Below are 26,941 nucleotides of genomic sequence, written 5' to 3'. Positions count from 1 at the left end.
TCCTCATATTTAGACAGACAAAATCTTCAAGTTCACAGGGCTTTGAAATTCCAAGCCCAAATGACAATCAACAAAATACTTGAAATAGTATGTAACATTTTTCTAACTTAGCGCAAAACCATTTTTCGTAATATAGGCTTCTTGGTGCAAAAGGAAATCTTTGTATTTGGCAAACTTCCAATTTTATATACCTCTGAAGTACAAATTGAGGACAATTTACAGTAAGGGGGAGATAAATACTGCCCAAATGATCCATTGATTTACAAAAACAAATACCAAGCAACAGCAAATTCATTTAAGTCTTTGCGAGCTACCCACGTGGCTTAAGTAGTGCTAACCTACTTTTTCACCTATAATGCCTGACAATGTTCCAGACACGATGAAGAAAATCATACTAGACCTTGCACAGGTGCTTGCTCCTTCCTAGGACAAGGCTGCAGATCCTTCCAGTCATGAACAGAATTTGTATTCTTCATCAGTCCATCTGGACATAATTTAAATTCCAGCATGCTTCGTTTTTCTGTGGCATCTTTAACAGGTAAGAGGCTCTGAGGTTTATTTTCCAGTCTCTTCTCTTTATGAAGCTTCCTGGGTGAACTCTCTAATTTTGTGAGACAAATGCTCTCACGCTCAGTACATTTAAATGCAACTCTGTTCAGATACAGTTTCCTTTGATCCTTCGACTGGGGAGACATTTGACTGAATTCCACTTCACTGTTTATGTTGCCTGAAGTTTTGTCTAACTTGGTTTTATCAATCCACATTTTATCAGGTTGCTTTCCACCAACTATACCCTTAACACTTCTTGAAACGTATGTTTTAGATTCCTCAGAATGGTGAATCTTGAGGCTTTTACCATGGCTTGAATGAATATTTAAGGATTCTTTAGAAGCCTGTACACTGCTGTTAGGTCTCTCATTTGATTTCCCACAACTCCCAACCTGCATGGGAAGTTTACTGGACTTCATGTATTGAGAATCACATGGTACATTTCTCACATAGCTTTTCTTTGATGCATTGCTACCCATTGCTTCTTTGTGCTTCTGCCTTTGCAAATACTCCTTTGATGTTAGAACTCTACTAATTTTAGATGAACTATCCTTAGAAACTGAGGACTTAACATGTGATACTGCCTTTTCTTTAACCCTAGCTCTTTCATTTGTAATTGACAAAAAATTACATAATTTAAAGGTACTATCTCCCATACTTTTATTCTGCTCCCGTTCATATTTCTTCTTCTTCTTTATCTTTGAATCAAGTATGCTCCCATCATCTAACTTCCTTTTTTCCAAAACTTTTTGTCTTAAGCCACCTTTCAATTTTATTTTCTCTGGGGATAGTGACTGTACCAAAGAACCACTCTTCATACGTAGATCTTTATTTTTACTTGTCAAAAACCCTGCCTTTGGTTTTAGTGGACGTAAGTTTTGTGCCATGAGCTTCTGTTGCAGGCTCTCTTGAGAAAATTTTGTCATTTTATTACTGGTATTAAAAGTTACCTCATGAAACTGCAATTTTCTTTTTCTTTTGTGACTTTGCATGGAATCTAGTTTTTTATCACCTTTAGATAAAAACTGACCTGATGCTTCTTCTTGTGTCTTCACTGACTTATGTTTTGTTTTGGGCATATCATTTCTATTTTTGCCATGCTCTATTTCAGAAAAATGTTTTTTTGTATCTGGAGAAGTCGAAGGAATTTTTGGACTGTTATTTAGAGAACTATTACACCCAACAGGTACATTTCTATCAGAAGTTCTTTCTTCTTGTTCACAACTGTTAATCTTTGAAGGAGAACACTGATTTTCCCCTTCTTCTTTTGAAATTGAATTGTTGTTGGAACTACACTGACACTGGGGTACTCCTTCATAAACCATAGACAGCCACCCCAATGCACAGCAACCGACATCATCTTTCTCTGAATCTAAGGTATCCTCGGTCTTTCCATCTGTATCTGCTTGTGGCTCACACTGGCTGCTCCCTTTTTTAATAGGTTGTTCTTTCTGATGTTCCATCAACTTGTCTACCTCACAGAGTTGATCATCATGTTCAGGAAATAATTCTCTCATTTGCTCTGAGTTTAATATTGTAATTTGTATTTGGTCTGCTGAGTCCTTAGAGTCGCAACCAGTTTTATCACAAGTTTGATCTTTCAAGATTTGGTTTGTTATTTGCTGGGTCACAGAACCTTCATGTGTGTTCACAGCTTCAATACCATAGGGAAATTCTTTTAAGAGTTCTGACAGCTGATCATGTAGGTATAAGACAGATGCTTTATCACTGAGAATCTCACTTTCCGGAGGATCTTGAGCAGTGTAACTGCCAGACATGTCAACTTCCTGAGGACAACTATCCTGCTGAATAGCTGACAATGAACACATATCATTAGCTGTGCTTTCTTTTTTAGTGATATGGTCCATGTTATTCTCCTCTAGAATTCCACTATCCACTTTAACATACTCTGAAGATGACTCTGGAGGTTGCAGAGATTCTGCCTCATCAGTTATTTTACATGAAACATCTGTGCACTGTGAAAAATTATCATTTTGAAAACGAAAGTCTTTATTTTCATTGAGGCTATCTATTTGTTCTTTTTGTTGTTCTTTGGTAATCACTTGAGTAGGTAGAGGTTTCTGTGGCTCAACCCTTTTCAAAGGAGGCATGTTAAATATCTTTGCTATTTGGGAATTGTAAGATGTATCACCTTCAACAAGAGAACAAATATTGTCAATATGTAACATATCACCACTAACAGTATCAGTGTTCCTTGACTTGTATGAGGCTTGCTGTTCACTCACAGAACAGTGGGTATCTGGTTCTAACTTGATACGCTTCTCTTGATTGCTTTTAGGTGTGTCTTCTGAATTAGTTGACTCACTTTGCTCTTCCTTCTGAATTGGTGAGAACATCTTTGTGTCTGTTGAGGTACCAGCAACTGGTTCATTAAGATTAGCTTTCAAAGCAGCAGTAACACTTGTATTTTCTGCCAGCTGATTTTGTAAGCTACAAACACTGCCTTCCTTAATAACTGGATACAGTGTTTCGGGTACAGCTTCAGGTGTTACTCCTTTGGCAGACAATGTTTTGACATCTGAAAGAATTAAGGGAGACACCACAGCAACCTGAAGTTCTGTTCCCTTTGTAACAGCTGCACTGGAAGACTCATAATTCTGTACTCCTGTTGACAAAGTTGTTTCTTGTGAGGTGTTTACCTTCTGATGAGAATTTCCTATAACTGAAAATGGACTCTTATCACAGGTTTCCACAGGCTTTGAAACCCCAACTGCTGTTCTGTTTTTTGACTCATTATACTGTTTTCCCTCTGTAGATTCTGAAGGCTTTTTCCACAGAGAAAGACAGGTTGCTAGCAATTCCATAGAAAAGCGTTTGTCACTGTCAGAAGGCATTCCACTTGAGGATTTATGCTCGAGGAAAAAGGAGTTGTTTAAAACCCTGGCATTTAGATTACAAGTACTTGGAGTTTCCATAGTTTTCGAAGATGGTTGGTTACCAGTGATTTGAGTATTTGGGTTAATTTTAAAACCATGTGGTTTAGAACCCTGAATAGTTTCACTTGCATTTTTAAATAATTTCTCCTGAGGTTGATCTCTACATGTAAGCAGACTGAGAATTAGCGTATTTTTATTTGGGTTTTTTGAAACATATTCCTCAAAGGATGTAGACTGAGGGACACTAGTAGTTTCAGAATTTGTTGGCACATTTAGTTCAACATTGACATTTCCTGATGAAATCTGAGTGTTATTTAATGTTGCCTGGGTAATCTCAACAGTTGATGCCTTTAAAGAAGTCCTAACTTTTAAATCATGTAACTTGTCTGGCATAGGCAACTTTTCTGAACAGACAGAATTTAGTAAAACAGAATTCACTTGGTTACAATTTTCCCAGTTTGGGTCCTGAATGTTGGAATTCATTCTATTGTGTGTTCTATTTGTTTCTTTTGTAGATTCTGTTATGGTTCGTGGTTTATCCTCTTTAGTCCCTAGGGTCACTTGTGGTCCAGACTGGATTTGGGCAGTTTGTTTCAGAGATAATTCAGAATTTGGAGCTAATTCATTATAAGAGGTATCAGTTGTTTTAATACAACCTGCTGCCATCAGAAGATTTTTATTAATTTTAATTTTCCTTGCAAGTTCCGAGAACTTCTTTTTTATTTCTACTAATGTTTTAATATCCCTCACTAACTTTTCTTTTGTGGCACTTGTGTCCAGTACTTGATTTGAAGTTAGATCACAGTTTCTTCTTCTCTCTTGATTATTTTGAGCAAGGGCCTGAACACCATCCACAGAAGATCTAACAGGTTCATTAAAAGGCTGAGTGACATTGGTATTTACTCTCAAGTTACAGGAATTTCCAACTGTGCTGACATTTTCATTAAGGTTTTGCCAATGCTGTTGAAAGCTTCTAGAGTAGTCTTTCCTCATCTCAGGTAAGTGCAGTTCTTGACTCTGAGGAATGTCCACAGAAGCCTGTTTAATAACATGCTGAGTACTCTGCAAAGGCTGGCCTGCATATCTACAATCGTAAGGAGGAGGTGGAGGTCTTTTGTCAGTTTGAGTAACTGCATATTGATAGGACTGTATGGCTGCAGTCTGCTTTGACTGTAAAGTCTGTGGAGAATCTGGAGGGTGAACATTTTTAATATGCAATGATGTTGATGGCACAGAGGTTTGTTTTTGAGGAGTAGGATCTGGCAAAAAGCTTCGTGATGAGTAACTGTATTGCTTTGAAAGTGGTCTGTAATCTGGATAAGTCAGTCCACTGGATGTATACTGTGGTGTCCAATCAACCTGTCGTTCTGATAAAGATGGGTTAAGTCCTGGGGCTCCCTGATAAGTTACAGGAACTCTTGCAGAATTAGAAGGGATCATTTGTAGTTGCACAGAATAGGAGTCTGATGTTACAAACTGATTCTGTAGTGCATGTATACTAGGTGTATTAGTTCCAAAACCAGTCTGATGGGACATAGTTGCACCTGCATGAGAAAGCATAGGATTTCTCATTGGTGAGTTCAACCATACATTTTGGGTAACTCCTGAAGACGTTTGCAAATTGTGATTTAGCTGTTTGGATCCATTAACATTTGCATATGTGATTCGTTCTACTGAAGTTTGTGAGGCCACAAGTGTCCCATTATGCATATCAGGAAAAGGGATTTGCTGAGGAGTTGTGTAATTCCTGATATTTAACAGTGGCTGTGAAACTGGATTTGAAATACCAAGAATACATGCTTCTTGGTTACTTCCAGGGTAGTTTAAAGAACTTTGAGATGTTGTGTTAAGTGTATTTATTAATGCCTGCTCCAAAAAACATGACTGCTTTTTAGGATACTGTGGTGGTGAGGTGACATTCTCTGGTTTTGCATTCCAATTCATTGCTGATTTGATGTAGCAGCAGTGTGTTAGCAGTTGCTTTGAATGTCAGGAATCTGTAGGAAATAAAGATCTTTTATTAGGATTGTGGCTATGTAACCTTAACACCAATGCTATGTCTATCATAATTCCAGACACCTTAGACCAAAATTCATATTTAACTTGGAGAAGAGAAACAAAGAAAAGAGCAAAGGAGGATACAATAAAAAATTATGTCAAAGCTCAAGAAGATTTCTGGGGTGTTTTTACAGGAATTCATTCTACATTATACAGTTAAGTATTTTGTTTGTTACACTGATGTGGCAATTACTTTCTGCTATTATTTATTTTAATAGGTTCTTTTTTTTTTTTTAAAAAAGATTTTATTTATTTTATTTGACAGAGAGAGAGATCACAAGTAGGCAGAGAGGCAGGCAGAGACAGAGGGGGAAGCAGGCTCCCTGCTGAGCAGAGGGCCCGATGCGGGGCTCGATCCCAGGACACTGAGATCCTGACCTGAGCCGAAGGCAGCGGCTTTAATCCACTGAGCCACCCAGGCGCCCCTTTAATAGGTTCTTTATTCTAAGTAACCCACGCTCACTGAAGCAAACACAAACAAATTGCCTTTCAAAATGGTTAAAAAGAATTTTACACTTACCAACAGTACATTGATAAATTTAAAAAGTCAAATCTATAACCATAATAAATGAAGACAAATGAACAAACTTAACATACTAATTAAATAAACTTAACATACTAATAGTACATCCCAAATGCAGGCCATTAATAGATTACCCAATGCAGACATTCCTTCCAAGCGCACATCGAACTTTTACCAATATGACCATCCAACTGAGCGATAAACCTCAATTTTCAAAGAATTATAATAATTCAGATTAATTTACAGTAGAATCAATCTAGAAATTATAGGGGGGGAAGTAACGAGGAAATTGCCAAATAACTAAGAAATAAGGAATGTACTTTATACTTACATAGAAAAAGTGCCCTGGTGTCTCCACCTCTACTTAGGATACCAGTCCTACGGAGTCAGAGCCCCACCCTTGTAATGTCATTTAACCTTAATTACCTCCCTAAAGGCCTTCTCCTCAAATAGTTACAACAGGGGTTAAGGCTTCAACCTATGAAAAGCAAAGAGGGACACACAATTCAGGCCATAACTTGCTCTTACATTCGTGTTCATGTAACACCTCAGGATAATTCATAGCATAAATAAATGTACTTTAAAAAGAAGACTGGAAGGGGGGCTTGATTGGCTCAGTTAGCAGGTCTTGTGACTCGATCTCACAGTTTTGAGTCTGAGCCCCACGATGGCTGCAGAAATTACTTCAGATCTTTAAAAAATTAATTAAAATAAAATGAAATGACTGGGAAATAATTCCCACATTTATCACAAGCAGAGTAATAAGTTAATTCAGGGAAAGAAATGATGATTGAAATAAACAAAATAATGAATGCATATGGAAATGCGGAGATTCAGCAAGTCACAGGTAATTCTTTAAAAAGAATAAAAATCAGGGGCGCCTGGGTGGCTCAGTGGGTTAAGCCGCTGCCTTCGGCTCAGGTCATGATCTCGGGGTCCTGGGATCGAGTCCCGCATCGGGCTCTCTGCTCAGCAGGGAGCCTGCTTCCTCCTCTCTCTCTCTGCCTGCCTCTCTGCCTACTTGTGATCCCTCTCTCTGTCGGATAAATAAATAAAATCTTTACAAAAAAAAAAAGAAAAAAAGAAAAAAAAAGAATAAAAATCAGTTAAGCCTCTGACAATACTGATCATGACATTTTTAAAGTGCAATACTGGCAGCGGTGGGGGGTTGGAGTGGGGTCGGCACCTCAGTTGGTTAAGTGGCCAACTCTTGTTTCCAGTTCAGGTCATGATCTCAGGGTTGTAAGCCCCACATCTGGCTCCCTGCTCAGCTGAAGAGTCTGCTTGTGGATTCTCTTTCTCTGCCTCTAGCCCAGCTTGCATGCACCCACTTACTCTATCTTTACAATCAATCAATCTCTATTTAAACAGTACAATATTGGGAATAGAGACTACCATTAGACCCTATAGATTTAAAATAACATTATTATTCTGAAAAATTCTATTCCAATATATTTCAAATTTAGATGGAATAGAGAAATTCTTCAAAAAAATACACCTAGCCATGAAAAATATCACAAAATTAAGTATCTTTTCACAAAGAAAATGCCAGACCCATATGGCTTTGCTGGAGTATTCTAACAATCACTTATGAAAGAAATAATCCAAAATAACAAAGGATAAAGGAGAGCACTTCAGAGCTCCTTCACTGACGCTATCATCCAAAAGATGAAAAGGAAAATTAAGAAGCCAATCTCTCGCAGAAACACAAATGCGAAAATCCTAAATAAAATGTTAGCAAACCAAAAAGAGTGACATATGAAAACAATAACCTATCATGATCAAATTGGGATTATTTCGGAAATACAAATGTCATTTGAAAATTAAAGTAATAATGACAATAATTTTTAAAATTCCAAGTTCATTTCAACACATGCAAGAACTTGATAAAATTCAACATTCATTCATTTGAAGAAAACTATCAAACCAACAACAGAAATTCCCTTAAATTTGATACATGGTAGCTTTCAAAATTCAGACTGACAACAAAACCAACACATCACTATTTCCCTTTCTATTCATCACTGTACTGGAGATCCTCGAAAATTTTAAGAATCAGGAAGGAAAACATAGAAACTACGATGTAGAGGTTATGTAGAAAACCCAAAACAATCTACAGATCTTTGAGATCTATTAATTTATGCATCGTAGTGTTCTCCTTAAGAAGAAAAACGAAACCGAAGAAGGCATATATGCTTCTGGATTAAAAACAGATCCCAGAAAAACTCAATGAGAAGAAATCAGAGGGAGATAAATCATGAGAAGCTCTTAACTCTAGGAAGCAAACTGAGGGTTTGGAGAGGAGGAGGGTGGGGGAACAGGGTTAACTATGTGATGGGCATTAAGGAAGGCATCGCAACTGAGGAATAACTGACTCTACATCTGAAAGTTAGGATGTAATTATTATTATGCTGGCTAATAAACTTAAAGAAGAAAAATCAGATCTGCATATTCCTCACATGCCTTCTACCAAGAAAGCTGCCTTAATACAACTGACTGGGGGCACCTGGCTGCTTCAGTCAGCATAGCATTAGACTCTTGATTTAAGGGTCATGAGTTGGAATCAGGGGCAGTTTACTTAAAACAGAAATAGTAATACAACTGATCAAGAAGATGCATTAATGCAAAGTGGCACTTACACTGGAGTTAATGATGCCTAATACATTCCCCTTAGTTCTTATTCCTACTTGCAGTGGGAGGCCAGTTATGAAGTGAATTGTGTCGTTCCACCGCAAATTCATTATGCTAAAACCCTAACCCTCAATGTGACTATATTTGGAGACAGGCCCTTCAGGCAGGTCATTACATTTAAGTGAGGTGATAAGGCTAGGCCCCTAATCCAATAGGACTAATGTCCTTTTAACAGAGACATCAGGCAGACACACACAGAGGAAAGACCATGTGAGATCACACAGAGGCGGCTGACTACAAGCTGAGAGGACTCAGGAGAAACCACCTGATCTTGATCAGGACTTCCTTGATCTTGGACTTCCAGACTAAAACTGTGAGAAACAAATTTGTTGTTTAAGCCACCCAGTCTGTTACATTAGGGCAACCCTGGAGGACCAATATAGAGCCTATGGGTAGGAAGACAAATGACCTTTTTGAGTAACTTGGGGTTACTTTTTTCCTCTCTCTTCTCTGCTGGCACAGAAGAAAACTGAAGCCTGGAAAATCATCCTTGAACTACCTATTTAGATGGAGGGAGTCAAAAGTTGTTCGGACTACAGAGTCTCTACTTTTGGATACCCAGTATTAAGCCTTCTGAGAATATAATGTAATGGAGATTACCAGAGACAAGATTTACATGAGCTATCTATCATCTTAATTTCTCTTGAAAAAATGAATTATTGGACAAAATCTCCACCCCACTCCATCATCACCCTTCACCTGTGACAGCCATGGCACTCACCTGACAAACCCCAAGTATGGCTGATTTTAAGAATCTCCTTCTCTGCACAGGAGCAACTGAAGTTTTCTAGGGGAAAAATAAAAGTCACACAAGTCAGCAGACTGGTTTTATTTCAGGAACACAAACAAACATCAAACTTAACACCGCTCAACAATTCTACTTCATTTTATTGAATTTCCCTATTCTCTAAGACCTCTCCTCTCAGGTCCCCAGCTACTCCAACCCACACAACACGTTTCCCTGCCCTAATTCAGCTGCTTATATTTAATTTTTTTTTTTTAAGATTTTATTTGTGAGAGAGGGAGAGCGAGCGAGCACAGGCAGACAGAATGGCAGGCAGAGGCAGAGAGAGAAGCAGGCTCCCTGCCGAGCAAAGAGCCCGATGTGGGACTTGATCCCAGGACACTGGGATCATGACCTGAGCCGAAGTCAGCTGCTTAACCAACTGAGCCACCCAGGCGTCCCATCAGCTGCTTATATTTCAGAGAAAAAATAGCATCATCTGCTGTTCTCCCATCATCAAATCTATGAAGCCCACCAATATAAATGTAACATGCATCTCCTGCAACAGAGCTGACCTTCATACAGAATCTCCACATTTAAAATCCTATTCCTAGGGCATGTGGGTGGCTCAGTGGGTTAGGTGTCTGCCTCTGGCTCAGGTCATGATATCAGGGTCCCGGGACTGAGTCCCACATAAGGCTCCCTGCTCAGGCTCTCTAATAAAAAAAAATTAAAAAATAAAAAATAAAAATAAATAAAATCCTACTCCCCTCCCTTTACTCCTACTTATCAACCTGTCTCTCCAGGATTAGGTCTTCCACACAGGTATACACATACTCTAGGATTGGCAGAATTCAAAAACAAGAGATCAACCTCACTGGGCCCCATATTCTTCACCTCTCTACCTCCATACTAGTAACAGTCTTTTAGTTGGATTTAAAACCACAAGCATAGGGCAACTGGGTGGTTCAGTTGGTTAAGCAACTGCCTTTGGCTATAGTCATAATCCTGGAGTACTGGGATCAAGTCCCACATCAGGCTCACTGCTCAACGGGGAGTCTGCTTCTCCTGCTGACCTTTCTCCTCTCATGCTCTCTCTCATAAATAAATAAAAATCTTAAAAAAAAAATCACAAGCATAATAAGCTAGATTTTAAATGCTTAATACCTTTAAAGGTATAGATAAAAATGATTTAGAGCTACCCTATGACCCTGCAATTGCACTACTTAGATATTTATCCCAAAGATACAGATATAGTGAAAAGAAGGGCCATAGTACCCCAATGTTCATAGCAGCAATGGCCACAATCGCCAAACTATAGAAAGAGTCAAGATGCCCTTCAAGAGACGAGTGTATCAAGAAGATATGGTTCATATATAAGATGGAATATTACGCCTCCATCAGAAAGGATGAATACCCAACTTTTTTATCAACACAGTTGGGACTGGAGGAGATTAAACTGAGTGAAATAAGTCAAGCAGAAAAAGTCAATTATCATATGGTTTCACTTACTTGTGGAGCATAAGGAGTAACACATATGACATTAGGAGAAGGAAAGAAAAAGTGAATTGGGGTAAATCGGAGGAGGAGACAAAGCATGAGGGACTATGGACTCAGAAACAAAATGAAGAGTTTTGGAAGGTGAAGGATGGGTTAGCCTGGTGGTGGGTATTAAGGAGGGCACATATTGCATGGAGCACTGGGTGTGGTGCATAAACAATGAATCTTAGAACACTGAAAAAAATAAAATAAAAAAATATATAACGTATACAAAATACAGAAAAATATAAGAAGGAAGATTTTCAGGTGGTCTACAAAAAAAGGTAATTTGTGCTTCCACAAAATATACAGTGGGAAAAAAACATTTTGAATATTAAAATGTACACTAGAAAATATTCACTTAACGCAAAAGAAAATACTAAGGGAGGAAAAAGACACAAGACCTAGAAATCAAAGTATAAATAGCCGATATAAATCCCACTATATCAGTAACATTAAATGTGAATGGATTAAATAATCCAAAAGACAGAGAATGTCAGACTAGATTAAAAAAAAACCCAAAACCTATTTAACTAAAATGCTGTCTCTAATAGACACACTTTACATCCAAAGATACAAACAGAATGAAAGTAAAAGAATAAAGAAGGCATCATATCATGCAAACACAGCAGTTAAGAGAACTATGGAAGGTCTATGCTAATTATCAGACAAAATAAACCAATCTTACTAGAGATAAGAAGTATTCTGCAACCATAAAGGGTCAATCTAACAAAAAGATAAAACAAACACACCTAAAAGAGCATTAAAATTAAAAAAAAAAAAAAAGGAAAAACACAGAACAAGGGAGAAAAAGGCAATTCACCAAGAGTTGAAAATTTTTCTGTATTTTCAATAATGAATAGAACTGGCAGAAAAATCAACAAAGAGAAATACAGAACACATTATACACGCCTGTATTTGTTTCTAGTAGGGATTAAAACAAATTGAGTATCTTAAGTTGCGGGTTAGTAAATAATTGTCCATTGGTTGCCTTCTAAGTTTAAGGATCTCCCCACTTTGGCAACAACAGTTCAAGTACTTTTGTCAAGTGGTGAAAGCAGGCCGCTCAGTAATGGGAGATGTCATCAAGCCACCAAAACACTGGAATTTTATATTCAACTGTGGGAAATTCTAGGAACATCTTTGCTATTACTAGCTGTAAGTAAATTAGCAAACCCTGAATAAGGACACTTGATACAATGAGTACAAAGTCTGGCTCTACTAATCCCCTCCCCCCACATCTGGTAGGTTTTGTAGTCTGAAGAATAGGTAATACCAATATGTTGATGCTGATAGGATGTTTGGCCTTCACTGGGAGGCCAGAAGTCCTTGTATGTTGACAATGATAAAAGTGCAGTGACCCAAACTGAGGGAAGTCCGAGTCAATACACACACTCCTACTCTGAAGAAAACATCTGTGAGGTTTGTGTGTCATCATAAAAACAATCTTAAAAGTTTTGGCTAAAAAACCCTTTTTTACATCCTAGAAATAGACAAAGTCCCCCCCCCCCCTTTAAAGATTTATTTATTAGAGAGAAAGAGTGTGAGCACACATGGGAGGGAGGAGCAGAGGAAGAGAGTCCTTAGGCAGACTCCCTACTGAGCAACACAAGCTCCATTCCAGGACCCCGAGATCATGACCGGAACCAAAAATCAAGAGTCAGTCATGTCACTGACTGAGCCACCCAGGTGTCCCAGTCTATGGCTTTAAATTTTCTGATACTATCACTATTACATACTGTGAGAAAACTGGAAGAAAGCAAATCACTAAAAATCCAAAGTATAAGAAGTTGTGAATAGTAAGCTATGAAATGCATAGTCTGGGGCTTTAAATTTTATGATACTATCACTGGTACATTCTGTGAGAAACTGGAAGAAAGCAAGTCACTAAAAATTCAAAGTATAAGAAGCTGTTAATAGTAAGCTATGAAATGCAAAATTAATCTGTGAAGCAGGGAAAAAAAAATCAAGAGCTGTAAGAGACTGTATGTTAACAATGTATGTGATTTTCATATAAAAATTTCATAAAGCCCTCACCAACGGAAGAAAAGATTTGTGAATTGTCTTTTCATTTTAAAGTATTCTATATCCTTTTAATGCAAAGATTGTAGTTTAAATGAAAAATTGTCAACCTAGCAGCCTCCTTTATTGGTAATTTAGCCTTATTACAGAAATTTACAAAGCAAAAAATAATCTAAAAATCACAGCTTGGAGGAATAATCATAATATCTATCTTATACAGAAACACATAAGCACACATACCCATGAACAAAACTCTTATGAAAAGGAACTGTCATATTATGGTTTGCCATGGCCAGGCCTACTATAGGGTCAGATAAAATAGTAAGAAAGACTAGGACAAACTAAGCCACATCAAGAACTGTTTTATATACGGGGTGACTGTTAATTTATCAAACTGGAACATTACTGAAGTGAAAGACAATGCTATTAATAACCAAGATAATAGGCATAAAAAAAGACTGTCTTAGAGCAACACAAAAGATGCAAATCTAGACAATGTCTGGTGGGCTTCAATAAATGTCAAACTAATAAACATTATCTGCAAGTGCTGAACACCAAGTTAAAAAGAAGTCCCTATTTAAACTTCTGAATGGGGAAAAAGTTCCCACCCCTCCCTTCAGATCTATGTCAACCATAATTATCACATGATTTCATTTGCAAGCCTTTTAGTACTTCAAAAATATAGAAACTTCTTAAGAAATGAATACGTTTCTCCTATCTAAACAAACAAAAAAGCAAAAATAAACAACTATCCTGGTATTTTATTTTTTTTTTTTTAAATTTTATTTTATTTTATTTTATTTTTAAAGATTTATTTATTTATTTGACAGAGAGAGATTACAAGTAGGCAGAGAGGCAGGCAGAGAGAGAGGAGGAAGCAGGCTCCCTGCTGAGCAGAGAGCCCGATGCGGGACTCGATCCCAGGACCCTGAGATCATGACCTGAGCCGAAGGCAGCGGCTTAACCCACTGAGCCACCCAGGCGCCCCTATCCTGGTATTTTAAACTGGAACTCTCCCTTATTGCTTTTTAAGTTCCACTTCTAATGTCTTCCACACCAAAGTTTATTTGGAGTGTCCACTGATGTGGTTAAATTGAGGAAGGCCAGTATTTTTCATTGAAAAAACCAATCTGCATTAGAAAAAGCTACCGATACTTCTATATTATCAACAACACCACAAATACCAACACTTTTCAGGAATGCCAAAGTATCATATTTACTCAACCTATTCTACCTTTGGCTGTTTGTAACCTTAGTCATAGGAGAAAGTAGGCTATCAATCCTTGAATTAACAATTCTAAGTTTTGTGTTATTTATAATACAACTCTGTAAGTAACGGTTAACATGAGAATTTACCATATGTTAAGAACTGCATTGAATGCTTTAAAGATATGATGCCACACAGTAGTGTCACAGCTAGCACAAGTCCCACTATCACAGCTGTGAGGTCTCCATGCTGCCAGAGACAGAACGGAGACAAGACTACAATTTCATATGCAATTTATTACTTACACACCAGAAAAACCAGTATCAGTGTCCCTATTCCTGGAGGGTGATACCAACATGGCTAAGAACACAGGGTGCTGAGAAGCCAACTCAAGCATAATCATTTTATAGCCTGAAGCTATATCTCAAGGGTAAGGGAGGTGGTAAACTGTGCTCAATGGACACCAGGGCAGTAGAAAGAAAGAAAGAAACAAACAAACAAAAAAACATCCTCATGGTCATTTTTTCCAAGGGTTCTTATCAACCTTTGTTCCAGCCTGCCAAGATATTCACACAGCGATTTGGCTTTGCCTATTCGGCCCATGAGAAGACAAAGGTAATCACAGTACCATGGTGAAGCTGCCCTCTCCCCCTACATCTCTACCTTCTCTACCTTTCACATGTCCAGCTACAAATTTTACTCAGAAGCACAGGACAGTTGGTCAAATACCTTAATTAACTGTACTTTTCTCTTGGCTAACAATGGAAAAGACTGACTTGACCCTGATCCCTGGCAGGATGATCAGGTGTTTTGTGGAGGTCAGGCCTCCACACAGAGCCAAGTCAGCAAAGTACGTCCCAGGTATCATCATCAAGGTTCACCAATGACAGCCACATGGCTTTCTCCCTGGAAGAACAAGGGAAGAAGAAATAAACTGCTCTACTCTTGCTGACTGATTAATGGGACAGCACAGGGTGTTGGGAATCACATACATCGCATCGTTAACTGGCCAGTGGGAAGTTCAGAGCAATGCATTTGTCATTCCGGTTAGAAAGTTTATGCTACTTTACTGTGTCTCTAAAGCAGAGGTCAGAGACAAATTTCAGACTACCTTTTATAGTTGTACTATACCCTAGAGTGGGAATTAAAGATCCCAGAGCACACATGAGAAAGTCAGTTACCCTTCCTTGGAGTTCTGCCTAGCCAACTGTTCCAGGTAAGGAAGGAAAAAGGATTCATTAGAGGGTAGTGGTTTCAAGTATCTAGAAATCCCTGACAAGGGTCTCAAGTACATAAGTAGTTTGCCAGGCAAGTATAAGCTACCTAAGATGCAACATGCTGCTGGAGTACAAAGTGTATTTATTAAGAGTTTAAATATTGCTATTGTAATAGGCGTGAGCCAATTCTGTGGCTCTTGAGGTGGACAAACTCTTTGAACAAAACTAAATAGGAGCCATAAAAGCAGGCTGAATTGCCCCGAAGAAAAATCTGAAAACTTTCACAGTTATCTCTGTCATTATAAGCCACATTCTACCATCCACTTTGGTTGTCCCAGGTTTAGAGGGTCACAAGAACTTTGTTATAACAGAGGCATTTTATTGGCATGGAGTTAAGATCTAGACTTTAGAGAACTGAAGTTTGAGATTAATGATGCAAGGGGACCTGAAGTACCAGAAGAGCCTTGTGGGACACAATCTACTTTGTTAGCAGGGTCAGGCAGGGGATAACATATCTACTTAAAGCCAGAGCCTGTAACTCTAGTCCAGAAAATACATACAGGAGAACTTCGCTTTCACTGATCAGGAAATCAATGGAAATCAGGACTAGAAGGATAAGGTATAGAAGCCTTAACCCAAAGGACACCACTCCCAAGGACATTCACTCCCCAAATCAGCAGGGGCTGAGTTGGTAAGAGTCCTCAGATTACAATCTTCCACTGGCCAGCAGTATGTTGACTGAGGGTGGTAGGTAGCAATAGCCTGGGGTAAATTAGATTACAAGTTTCTGCCTACTTCCCCAACCCTGATCCCCTGGGTCTACTGTCTTCCTTCTTTCTCCAACTAGCACAGGGGACCTATGCAAGTTTTGCAGGTGAGATGGCATGACAATCACTCAATTGTGAACTGATCTATACTATGCTCTAAGCCGCCCTAGCTACAACACTTTGTCCAGTAACATGGTCACCTGGAAGGAAAATGTAAAAACCAATAGAAGCTGTGGCAGTGATCCTTCAGCACTGTAATGAAGCACTGATCTAGTTCATACATCCAATAAACACCCTCAACTACTTCATCTAAAACAGTACATGGCAAAAAACTGAAGCAAAAGCAGATCTGATATAACCTACATAAACAAATACTCTTTGGGGTTCTAAAGAATTTCTAATGTACATAAATGCTTCTGGAGACCATCTGTCCCTGCTATCTGCAGCTGCAGAGATGGCATACGCATGCAGTCCTCGTGAAAGGAGAACCTGGAAACATGCATCTCGCCTCCATGAACTTTGCCTGTGCCTTCTCTCTCTTCTGTTGGTCATATATTGTATTTTGCTGTCATAAACTTCAGCCATGAGAATACAAAAATAGAGAAAACGAACAGAACCAAAACTTGGGTCTTTGAGAAGATCACCAAAATGGATAAACTTTTATCTGAACTGACCAAAAAGTCTCAAATTTCTAAAATCAGGAAATAGAGACATTACTATCAATACTTCACAGAACATAAAGAGAATACTACAAGCAACTGTATGCCAATGTATTTGATAATTTGGATAAAAATCATATATTGTGATTTACAGTTAAGAAATATGTATTTGATTTTTGTCCCCATTTCTGCCGGAGTTCCTAAAATCCTTAGGTTTTCCAAAGTGATGTGATGAAGGAAGGTGCCTTTTGTTATGTTAATATGGCAAATTTTCAGAATGCACCAAAAGAGGTGGGCTGTTGGCCAAGAGAACCAGCCCCCTGCTTAAGGGGTTGGAACTTTGGGTCCCACCCCTCCCACCTCCAGACAGGAAGAAGATGTGAGGCTGCAATCAATGGCCAATGTTTTTAATCAATCATGATTATGTAATGAAGCCTCTATAAAAACCCAAAAGACAGGATTCTGAGGGCTTCTACATTTGTGAACACATGAAGATTTGAGGAGAGTGGCATGCTTAGAGGAGACAGAAGTTCCATTCTCCTTCCCACATACCTCACCCTATGCATTTCTTCTATGACCACTGATTTGTATCCTTTAAAATCCTTTGCAATAAACCAGTAACCTAGTAAGTAAAATGATTGAGTTCTGTGAGCCTCTCTAGCAAATTAATAGACTCCAGGGAAGAGTTTGTGGAAACCTGTGATCTACACAGCCAGCTAACTGGAAGTACAGGTAACAAATAATCTGGACTTGTGACCAGTATGGGAAATCCCAGGAGGGTCAGAGAAAAACCTACAATATGCAGCCTGTTGGTCAGAAGCACAAGGGACAACCTAGGCACTGGTATCTTTCATGGGGGTGAGGACAATCTTGTGGGACAGAACACTCAACCTATAGAAACTGATGCTACTTCCAGGTATATAGTATCAAAAATGTGTTGACTTGCGGAATACCCACATTGTATCTTTAGAGAACTGCTTGTTGTTGATGTGGGAGGAACCTTCCCCTGGAGAGCGGAATTGAGTGCACAATCCCAAAAGACCCCAAAAGACACACTGACCAAAACTGACTCCAGAAAATACAAGAAATCTAAACAGACCTATCAAGAGAATGAATTAGTAACCAGAAAATTACCTAAAAAGAAATGCTTAGTTCCAGACAGCTTTCTGGTGAATCATATAAAAAATTTAAATATTAGAAACCAATTCTATAAACCTTTTTTTAAAAAGATTTTATTTATTTATTTGACAGATAGAGATCACAAGTAGGCAGAGAGGCAGGCAGAGGCTAAACCACTGAGCCACCCAGGTGGCCCTCTATAAACTTTTCTAAAATGCAAAAGAGGAGGGAATACTTTCCAAGTTAATGCTATGAGGCTAATATTCCCTAACGGCAAAACCAGGAAAGAGATCACAATGAAATTGCAGACCAGTTTCTTATGAATACAGATGCAAAAACATCCCCACAAAGTACTAGCAACCAAATACAGTAGTATATAAAAATAATTATATGCCATAACCAAGAGGGACTTGTCCCTGAAATGCAAAATTGGTTCAACATTAAAAAAAAAAAAATCAACGTTATATAACCAATAAAATGAAGAACAAAAACCACACGATCATCTCAGCAGATGCAGAAGGATCTAATAGGGCAGAAATTAAATGCACGTTCAAATATAACACATGTCCATGATAAAAACACTCAAACTAGAAACAGAAGGGAATTTCTTTGATTTGATGAAAGGTATCTACAAAAAACCCGTAGCTGACTTCATAATGAACAAAGACTGAATGCTTACCCCCTAAGAGATCAGGAACAAAACAGAGATGTCTATTCTTGCTACTTCTGTTCAGTATTGTACTAGAGGGATAAGCAAAAAACCAAGGCAGTTATACAAAAAGAAAGAGGGATATCTGATTGGAAATGAAGAAGTAAAATTGCAGGGCACCTGGGTGGCTCAGTGGGTTAAGTCTCTGCCTTTGGCTCTGGTCATGGTCTCGGGAGTCCTGGGATCGAGTCCCGCTTTGAGCTCTCTGCTTGGCAGGGAGCCTGCTTCCTCCTCTATCTCTGCCTGCCTCTCTGTCTACTTGTGATCCCTGTCAAATAAATAAATAAAATCTTTAAAAAATAAATAAATTTTAAAAAACTATCTCTAATTGCAGATGACATCATATTGTATGTAGAAAACTATAAGGAATCCACTAAAAAACTAACGTAAGTAATAAACTAATTTAACTAGGATGCCTGGTACAAGCTCGATGCACAAAATCCAAATGTATTTCTTTTCTTTTCTTTTTTTTTTTTTTTAAAGATTTGTTTATTTATTTATTTGACAGAGAGAGAGAGAGAGAGAGAGATCACAAGCAGGCAGGGAGGCAGGCAGAGAGAGGAGGAAGCAGGCTCTCTGCAGAGCCAAGAGCCCGATGCGGGGCTCGATCCCAGGACGCTGGGATCATGACCTGAGCCAAAGGGGAGGCTTTAACCCATTGAGCCACCCAGGCAGCCCCCAAATGTATTTCTAAACGAAACAACACTTACTCTTGTAAACAATCCATTACATCATTAAAAAGAACAAAATACACTTTGGAATAAATCTAACAAAAATGAAACATTTATACTCTGCAAAACATTGCTGCAAGAAATTAAAGACCCTGGGCACCGGGCTAGCTGGGTCAGTAGAGCATGAAACTCTTTATCTTGGAGAGGTTAAGTTTGAGCCTGATGTTGGGTGTGGAGTTTATTTAAAAAGAAAAGGAAAAAAAAAGTGTCATAATTCTTTTTTTTTTTTTTTAAAGATTTTACTTATTTGACAGAGGGAGACACAGTAAGAGAGGGAACACACAGGGGGAGGGGGAGAGGGAGAAGCAGGCTTCCCACCAAGCAGGGAGCCTTATGTGGGGCTCAATCCCAGGACCCTGGGGATCACGACCCAGGCCAAAGGCAGATGCCCGACAACTGAGCCACCCAGGCACCCCAAGGTATCATAATTCTGAGGAAAAAATAAATAAATAAATAAAACCCTATATAAAACAAACAAAATACTTGGGGCACTTGGCTGGCACAGCAGGAAGAGCATGCACCTCAATCACGAGTTCGAGCCCCATGTTCGGTGTAGAAATTACCAAAAAAATGTTTTATTAAAAAAAAGAAAAAAGAAATTAAAGACCTAAAAAAAAAAAAGGAAAACATCCCACATTCAATGAATTAAAGGATTTAATAATGTTAAGGTGGTAATACTCCCCCAAACGCATCTACAGATTCAGTGCAAACCTTACCAAAATCCCAGATGTCTTTTCAGAAGTTGAGAACTTGATCCTAAAATTTATTTTGAAAAGAGTAAATTTGGAGGATTTACACTACCCAATTTCATATTCTTTTTTTTTTTTTTTTGAAGATTTTATTTATTTATTTATTTGACAGAGATAGTAAGTAGGCAGAGAGGCAGGCAGAAAGAGAGAGAGCGGGAAGCAGGCTCCCGGCTGAGCAGAGAGCCTGATGTGGGGCTCGGATTGCAGAACCCTAGGATCATGACCTGAGCTGAAGCTTGCAGAGGCTTAAACTACTGAGCCACCCAGGTGCCCCTTGCACTTCCCACTTCAAAACTACAATAACAAAACCATGTGCTACCTACCAAACAGGATAGACAATCATCAGTGGAACAGAATTCAGTAAAGAACTCTTACAACTCAACAATACAAAGACAACTCAAATTCTAAGTCAACAAAGATTCTGAACAATTTTTCCAAAGATCTAAGTAGATCATAAAAAGATGTTCAACATCATAAACCATCAATCAAAAACAGTGCCATACCACAAAAAGTGCTTGCCATGGATGTGGACACACTGGAACTCTTATGCATTGCTGTTGAGAACATAAATACTTCCACTACTATGAAGAACACTCTGGCAGTTTCTTTCTTTCTTTCTTTTTTTTTTTTTTAAGATTTTATTTATTTGACAGAGACACAAGCAGGGGGAGTGGGAGAGGGAGAAGCAGGCTTCCTGCTGAGCAGAGAGCCGATGTGGGACGACCTGAGCCAAAGGCAGATGCTTAAAGACGGAACCACCCAGGCTCCCCACTCTGTTTCTCAAAAGATCAAATAGTTATCATATGATGGAGCAATTCTGCTCCTATGTGTATATCCAAGAGAATTAAAAATGTATGTCTATGGGGCACCTGGGTGGCTCAGTGGGTTAAGCCGCTGCCTTCGGCTCAGGTCATGATCTCAAGAGTCCTGGGATCGAGTCCCGCATCGGGCTCTCTGCTCAGCAGAGAGCCTGCTTCCCTCTCTCTCTCTCTCTGGCTGCCTCTCCGTCTACTTGTGATTTCTCTCTGTGAAATTAATAAATAAAATCTTAAAAAAAAAATGTATGTCTACACAAACGCTTGCACATGAATGCTCACAGCAGCATTTAGAGTAGCCAAGTGTCTGTTACCTGATGAAAGGATAAACAAAATATGGCATATCCATACACTGGACTATTACTTGGCAATAAAAATCAGTGAAGTACATACATGATTCAACATGGATAAACCTTGAAAACAACATGTGAGGTGAGAGAAAGTCACAAAAGATCATGTATTATTAATTCATCTATAAGAAATGTGCAGAACACACAAACCTAGACATAGAAACTAGATTAACAGTTGCCTGGGAATACTTGGGTTAGGGTGGGTTGGGGGTGAGGAGGGAGGGATTTGTGAAACAACATTCCAAAACAGTAAGTATTACTAACAGCCACTCCAAATAGAGTCAGAAGGATATTAAGGAAATAGGGCCAGTGCTTATCTTATTTCAATTTTTGGAACACCATGAACTTTTGACTTTTGTCAACTGGAACTAGACCACCTCCTGCAACACATCCTCTTACTATGGACTGAAACAGAGAGAATGTTAATGCCTATTAGCCAGTCAATCGTGTATTCTAGTTAGTTTAAACTCTGGTACCACCAAGCATTATTCTTCCAAAATAAGTTATGTACCCTTCTGGTTTCTGCCTCTATAACCCTGCACTCCTCACTTGCTGGGAGGACACTTGTGGATTTCAGTCAAATCTGTGTATCCCAGATTGCAGTCCAAAATATGCCTAAGAAACTCTTTCAGTTACTTTACAGCCTCATCATCATCTGAGTCGACACCATTAATGAGCATGGAAACTGTTTGAAGTGGTGTGTGTGTAAAGAAACTGTTCTAAAATTGACTGCAGTAATGGTTGCAAACCATGTGAATACACCAAAAATCACTGTACTCTGTAAACGGACAAACTGAATTAATGAGTATGTATGAATTCTATCCCTGACTGTAAAGACTAAACACAGCATTTCCCTGTTAACAGCACAGACAGGCACATGACCCAATGAAAGCCAATGAAATTAATTATAGACTTCTGGTAAAACAATCATACACAAGGCATGTCCAAGACGAAGCTATTTGGATATTTACCTGGATATGCTGCAGCCACTCAATGAAGGGAGAATGAAGTCAATGCTGAAGATAGCAGAGCTCAAAGATAGGAGTGTCTCTAAAGCCTAAAAATTTTCTTTCCTTAGATTCACATGCTAGATCCAGCCGAAGATGGAGCTACTTGAACTTCTAATGATGTAATCCAATAAATTACCTTTTGGAATTAAAAAAAATAATTTGCTTATGATTTGTTTCTTAAAACCTAAGGTGCACAATATTTCATATAACATTTTGCAACTTTAAGCAGATTAAAGATTTTACTTACAAAGAAGTCTTGTAATACATCTCAAGAGAATCTTAGTGATTGTTATTAAATCTTTGCAGTCATTACTACTATGAGCAAATGTCTCACTTGAGACATTTACCTCAACATTGCCCTTCAATTTACAAGCACACTTAAGATCCCAAGAATACATACACTACAATGCTGCCTCCCAACAAAGCATTTAGAATTCCTCAAAGTCCGCAAGATTACTTCTTTCTTTACAAGGCTTATTATAAAGTAAATTTTAACTTGCATTTCTGGAGACAGAGCTGGTAAACTGTCGTTTCTTTATCTCAAACTGAAAGCTTTCCATGTCTGTTTCAGAGTATGCCTTACATGAGGGGGGGGTGCAAAAGGGTGGAGAAGGCCTCCATACACACACAGAAAAACTGGAAATTCACCTTTATAAATACCTTTTTAAAGATTTTATTATTTACTTGAGAGAGGGCACAGGCAGAGGAAGGAGGAAAAACAGAGGACTCCTCCCCCAGCCCAGCATGAGACAGAGCCGGACATGGGGCTCAATCCCAGGACCCCAAGACTACGACCCTAGCAGAAGTTGGATGCTTAACTGACTGAGCCACCCATGCACTCCTATAAACACCTTTATAAAAAGCAACATCGGGGCACCTGAGTGGCTCAGTGGGTTAAGGCGCTGCCTTCGGCTCAGGTCATGATCTCAGGGTCCTGGGATCGAGTCCCCCATCGGGCTCTCTGCTCAGCGGGGAGCCTGCTTCCTCCTCTCTCTCTCTCTCTCTCTCTGCCTACTTGTGATCTCTCTCTGTCAAATAAATAAATAAATAAATAAAAAGCAACATCAATTCCCTAAACATTTGCACTCCTATTTGTGCCAGCCATCGATAATCTAACCGGGAAGAGATTCCTGTATATCACACAGTTAACATGTAAAAACAAGGCTTTCGGGCAAATCTGCCTAGATAAAGAATTTAATGAGGCATTCCTGATTTCAAATTAAGCCTGCAGGTAAACTAGAGCTATGTCTGGTACTTTCCTACAAAAACTGGACCTACAGCAGGGTCTATAATGAAGGGATTTAATCAACACAAAGCTGGTAAACGGACTTGGTAAAGTTGGTAAACTTAAGAGTTTACATTAGCAGACTGAATTCCCTATTAGACATAATGTTGTCTTGGACTATAAAATATCTTTCTTCTATCAAAACAATAGCTAAAATTTATTAACCACTTACCACTAATAGCTGACAGCTATTTCAAGTGTATTGTATGAGTAAAATCATGTAACCTATCCCAACAATGCTATGAGGCAGGTGCTGTCATCCCCATTTTACAGATGAGAAAACTAAGGCAAAAGGTTAAATAATTTTCCAAAGGTTGTATAGATAATAAATGGTAGAGCCAAGATTTGAAGCTCAGCAATCGACTGCAAGGCCATAGTCTTATTAATCACTACAGATTATTTCCTGACACAACTTGGGTGTTTACAGTATAGAAGCCTAAGAGATGATCTCTCCAGCTTTCTATCTCACAGAATGGTTCTCTCAGAGTTGCGCTCTGTGGTGCCTTAACTCCTTGCCAGAAATAATAAAACCAAATTTTAAAAATCAAGAAACAGAGCAATCTTAAGTAGACCTCTACCTGAGTAACCTGAACCAATCACCTCACCATAATCTACTCTTCCTTATCTTGAAAAGATTAACAACTGAATTCTGTGCTTTGTCAACCATACCATTTCTCCCCAAGTTTTGTCATCAAATCCATTGTGTCCTACCATTTAATGTTTAACCAATTTTATTCCCTAACAGATAAATTAAAAAAGGTTACTTGGAGGGAACATACTTACTTGTAAAGACAATCTTACTCTTGTATTATTGTGTATGTTCCCATTTCCCTCTGAAAATGTGTTCCCCCTTCACACAGTGTTTACTTCTTTGGTCCTAGGAAGAGCAAGAAACATTTAGTAATCAATAATAATTTAATATAAAATTTATATTTTTATGTATATGAAATTTACTTCCAAGTTACAATAAAAGTATATGTTAATCTGTTTACTTGATACAACACTGCTGTGCAAAACTCAGTTCCTTTAAGGTTGCACCAAAAACATACTAGGTTTACAAAAATTCTTAAGTGTGCAAAGTAACAGAAATAGAAACTAGGTGTGGCCTAAAATACCATTCACTGTTTAATTCAGAATTGATGTGCAGTCCTCCAGGTTCACTACTGTCCTACCATTCTAAAACAAAACTACTTTGTTTTTGCAATTTTCCTGAATAGTAAGAGAACAGTAAGAGAATCCGAATCTCCGCTATACAGGAGGAAAAATTAAAAAAAAAAGTAAAACCTTAACATTCGTGCACGTTAACACTGAATATAAAACATACGGTTTACAGCCAACATTAAACAGAAAAATCCCCAAACAAGCCCTGTGACCCACCTATTCAAATGCACCCCAAATTGAATCACATCACCGGCTGTTCTCTTTGTTTTAAAAATAGGCCTTTTCAAAATGTTACAAATAGGGGCGCCTGGGTGGCTCAGTGGGTTAAGCCTCCGCCTTTGGCTCCAGTCACTGATCTCAGGGTCCTGGGATCGAGCCCCACATCCGGCTCTCTGCTCAGTTGGGAGCCTGCTTCCCCCTCTCTGTCTGCCTACTTGTGATCTCTGTCAAATACATAAAATCTTAAAAAAAAATTAAAGTGTTACAAATTAAATGTTTTCACTGAAACGATTCCCCTAAAGGGTGCTGCTGATGAACTCGGGACCAAGGACACTCGCTCAGGGCATTCGCATCCCTCGAGAATACCTAAAAGCGATATGCATTTGTGCATTTAAAAATGCCTCCAGGAACTAGCTACCGCTGAGAACGGAGAGCATATGCGGTACAGAGGCGTTCGCGGGCCACTAGGACACACGAGCCGAGCAATCCCGTTTCGGGAGGGTCAGCATAATGGAGGTGGAGAGGAAAGGAACGCTCGAGAAACAGTAAATGCAAAACACAATTTTTTTTACCCCCACACCGACGACAGGAAATAATGAAAAACATAAGCTTTTTTCACACCCACTGCCTAAACATCCGCCTTGTAGTTCAACAAAATGAGTGCTCGCTCTCGCCACCCGCGACCTCCACCACAAGGGGTAAGGCAATTTAAAGAAAACACCCAACGAGGCGCCGCCCTCCGGCTCGAGCTCGGCGTCCGCGGCTGGCCGCCGCCAGTCCCGCGCGGCCCTCCGGGCCACGAGCGGGGCGGACGGCTGGCCGCGGGAACCGCCGGGCCAAGGCCCGGAGCCGCCTGAGAGTCCGCGATCCCGCTACCCCGTCCCCTCCTCAGAACAAAAGCTCCCGCCGCCGCACGCCGGGCCCCAGCCCGCGGGCGTCTACACTTCCGGCGCCCAGCGCCCCACGGGGCGCCGGGGACGGCGAGCGAGCAGCCGCGGGCTACCCGGCCCCACACTTACCGACCGGCGAACGACCTAGGGCGGGCAAGCAGGGAGGACGCTCTGGCCTCCCGGGCCCCTGAGTTTAAGTCAGCTCGGTCCGCCTCCAGGGGCGGGTCGAGCAGCGAGGTCCCGGCTCCCCGCACAGCTTGGCCCCGCCCCCGGCCGTGGGCGGTAGCGGTGAGGTCCGTGCCGCCCGGGTCCTAGCGCCACCCGTGTGAGCAAGGCAGTGGCCAGCCTGGCCTTCCAGTGTCTGGGCGGCGAGATTTGCAAAGGCACGTTCACGTGTCTGATGGAGAATCCCTCTTAGTGGTTCTCTGCCTCTCACTTGCATCAGAACGGTCCAGAGAGCTTGTTACAAAGGGATTAAAGATTAAAGACCGCTACCTGGGAAACAGCTGCCAATTCAGTAGGGCTGAAAGTGTAGATTTCTAATAAGTTTTCAGGATAGGCTATTGCTGCTGGTCTCCGGACCAATGATACAGAGAATGGGGTTGGCAAGCTTTTTATAACACATGTGATAGAAACCGCACCAAGGGAAGCTGAGATTCCCGCCTCCCACCAGGCCACTGGAAATAGGGAGCGTGTCCATTAATGCAGAGGAAACTTCTCAAAGAAAATAGACCCTTTTTTCATATGAGGGCTTGTATAGGAAGACGTAAATAAGGGAATATGACTGAGGGTAAAGAATAACAAAGGGTAGTGGTGGTTTGTTCTTGCTTTTGGGAGGGCAGAGTATTCCTTTGCCCCCAAGGTTTGGATCTTAGCTCTGCCATTCACTAGACATACAACTCTGGGAAAATCACTTACCCTGTCTCTGCTCAGTTTTCCTGCCTCCAAAAGAAGAAGTAACAGGAATGCGGGTTTCTCCTGCAATCCAAAAGTAGAGATTTCCTATGAAAACTTTCCTAAGCCAAAATGGTGTAAAGTGAGGAAGCGATG

The 26,941-nt window shown here is 39.7% G+C and overlaps 1 protein-coding gene across 4 annotated transcripts in view; it reads right to left on the bottom strand.

The window, feature by feature from the left end:
* The window catches only part of RESF1 (retroelement silencing factor 1), a 30,795-nt gene extending 4,665 nt beyond the window's left edge, over positions 1–26,130 (bottom strand). The window contains exons 1-6 of one of the 4 annotated variants that reach the window (XM_059402854.1): positions 26,021–26,130; positions 24,405–24,498; positions 22,298–22,472; positions 14,940–15,116; positions 9,440–9,505; positions 401–5,443 (exon numbers count right to left, since the gene is read on the bottom strand). In XM_059402854.1, the coding sequence (XP_059258837.1) occupies positions 401–5,390 (4,990 nt within the window). In that variant the 5' untranslated portion in view covers positions 5,391–5,443; positions 9,440–9,505; positions 14,940–15,116; ... (1 more) ...; positions 24,405–24,498; positions 26,021–26,130. Of the gene's footprint in view, positions 1–400; positions 5,444–9,439; positions 9,506–14,939; positions 15,117–18,651; positions 19,556–22,297; positions 22,473–24,404; positions 24,499–26,020 lie in introns of those variants that run through there. The other 3 variants (XM_059402853.1, XM_059402855.1, XM_059402856.1) reach the window with 3 other exon arrangements.
* Positions 26,131–26,941: the final 811 nt, after the last annotated feature.

This window comes from Mustela nigripes, chromosome 6 (genome assembly GCF_022355385.1).
Source record: "Mustela nigripes isolate SB6536 chromosome 6, MUSNIG.SB6536, whole genome shotgun sequence".
Classification (NCBI taxonomy): domain Eukaryota; kingdom Metazoa; phylum Chordata; class Mammalia; order Carnivora; family Mustelidae; genus Mustela; species Mustela nigripes.
This window is presented reverse-complemented; position numbering and strand designations above follow the sequence as displayed.